Source organism: Sinocyclocheilus rhinocerous, unplaced genomic scaffold (assembly GCF_001515625.1).
Source record: "Sinocyclocheilus rhinocerous isolate Xijiao unplaced genomic scaffold, SAMN03320098_v1.1 scaffold1956, whole genome shotgun sequence".
Taxonomy (NCBI): Eukaryota; Metazoa; Chordata; class Actinopteri; order Cypriniformes; family Cyprinidae; genus Sinocyclocheilus; species Sinocyclocheilus rhinocerous.
The window spans coordinates 893,175-894,995 of NW_015638932.1; the positions used below are offsets into that span (position 1 = coordinate 893,175).

The window sequence follows — 1,821 nt, forward strand, 5'->3', positions numbered from 1 at the left end:
GAGTTTATGAACTAAGAAAGGACTCTTGACTTTAGGGACCACAGGGTTTGGTTCAGTGTTGTTGAAAAGCTGCCCAATGAGGCTCTTCTCATACCGGAGCCTGTTGGCGACAGGAAGCACCTCCAAACGCATGGTGGGTAAAGACATGGCTTGGCGAAACACCTCTTGAGACCTGAAACATTGAGAGTGAAAGCTTGTCGTACTGTTCTGTAATGCATATTTGTAGATAACATGAATACAAAGATGCTCAGTGCTTCAAAGACTCAACAGCCTCCTTCATTAGCACCATTCAAGAGCCTTTTCCCTCAAGGACTTCCAGTGGGAATAACTTCTCAGCACTTCCATCTTACTACATAAGAACTACGTGGAATTTACCTATAGGCTAGTGTTATTGTGTTAAAATTGCAAGCCAAGAAAGGTAGTGCATTTCAGATTTTACAGGTAGTTCACAATAAGATTGTTAAGATGCGTTTAGAAAATAGATGGAAAATAAATGGACATTCAATAGAGTGAGTTGACTTCAACATGAGTAAAATATCACAGATTTTTTTTTTTTTTTTAATCAATAACGTAAATTCTGAAGATTAATTCAAGGTTTTACAAACATTGTACAAATTCGTTCAGCTTGTATTTTACAAATCAGACCCACTGTAACATGCAAGTTATCGAAGTTATGCAAGCTGGAAAAACGACTGATTTATTAATACTGATAGGCAAAATAAACAATATAAACAATTCCGTTTTTTGCCCAACAATATGGTGTTTACTGGTACCAAGCAACATACTGATCAAAGATTGTTATATATGCGAAATACTGGCATGTTAATATGGAATTTAAATGGACTGATGCCAAATTTCATATAGCACAATTGAAACTGATGAAATTTCTGATTAGTTGCCCCTCACGGTCCTATTTTCATTTGCATAAAATTAAATATGGCACTATGCTAACTACTTTCAATTGATGTGTGGCCAATTTTGCACAAATCAGCTATTTTGCAATGACTTCTAATCCAGTCTGTCTTCAGTATCTGACCTATATTTTATAAAAACATACAAAATGGATAGCATAACTAACCACAGAAGTCATGTGACAAAGGACACAATTCAAGTTGTGTTAAATGTGTTGAACATAATTTTTGGTGGTGCTGTGGTAAAAGATTTTACCACGGTTAAGTGTCTTGTTCAAAATGATGTAAAACCCCCTTAGGCATGGTTAAAATAAATAAATAAATAAATAAACAAAGATCACTGGAATTAAAAGGAAATTCAATAAGGTGAATTTCCATTTCATGCTGACATCAACCTTCATAAAATCACTGGGACTGAATCTATCCATTTCTTAAAGCTGCAGTCCGTAAGTTTTGCCTCTTTGTCGCCATCTCTGTTTGAAAACCTGCAATTGGAGCTATGTGCGTAATTATCTTCCTTGCGTGGGTTGTGCAGCGGCACGGCTCCAGCGCGGATGAATCTAATTTTTTGAGGAGTATGTGTGGCAGTCAGTCACCGCATCGGTGTGGATATTGTACTTTGCACTCACAGATTCTCGCCAACGTCTTGGAATATATGACTCAAATAAGCATTTTCACCAGATATTGTCATCTGAACAAGTAAGTAACAAGTCTGCCACGTTTGTTCTGACCAACTGAGGAAAAAAGCATTACAATAAATCGCACTACCAATGGTGATTTAATCTAAATTAGCTCATATCACATCAAACCGTGCAAATTATTATTATTGTTATACTTTATTCTCAAATGATTAATGTTAAAGGGGTCCTATTATGCTTTTTCACTTTTTCAACTTTAGTTAGTCTGTAAT

The 1,821-nt window shown here is 36.0% G+C and overlaps 1 protein-coding gene across 1 annotated transcript in view; it reads right to left on the minus strand.

Moving 5' to 3' along the window:
* Nucleotides 1-1,821, minus strand: part of LOC107750057 (partitioning defective 3 homolog B-like) — a 177,748-nt gene that overhangs the window by 105,352 nt on the left and 70,575 nt on the right. The window contains exon 8 of the mRNA XM_016565315.1: nt 12-172. Within this exon, the coding sequence (XP_016420801.1) occupies nt 12-172 (161 nt within the window). The remainder of the gene's footprint in view (nt 1-11; nt 173-1,821) is intronic.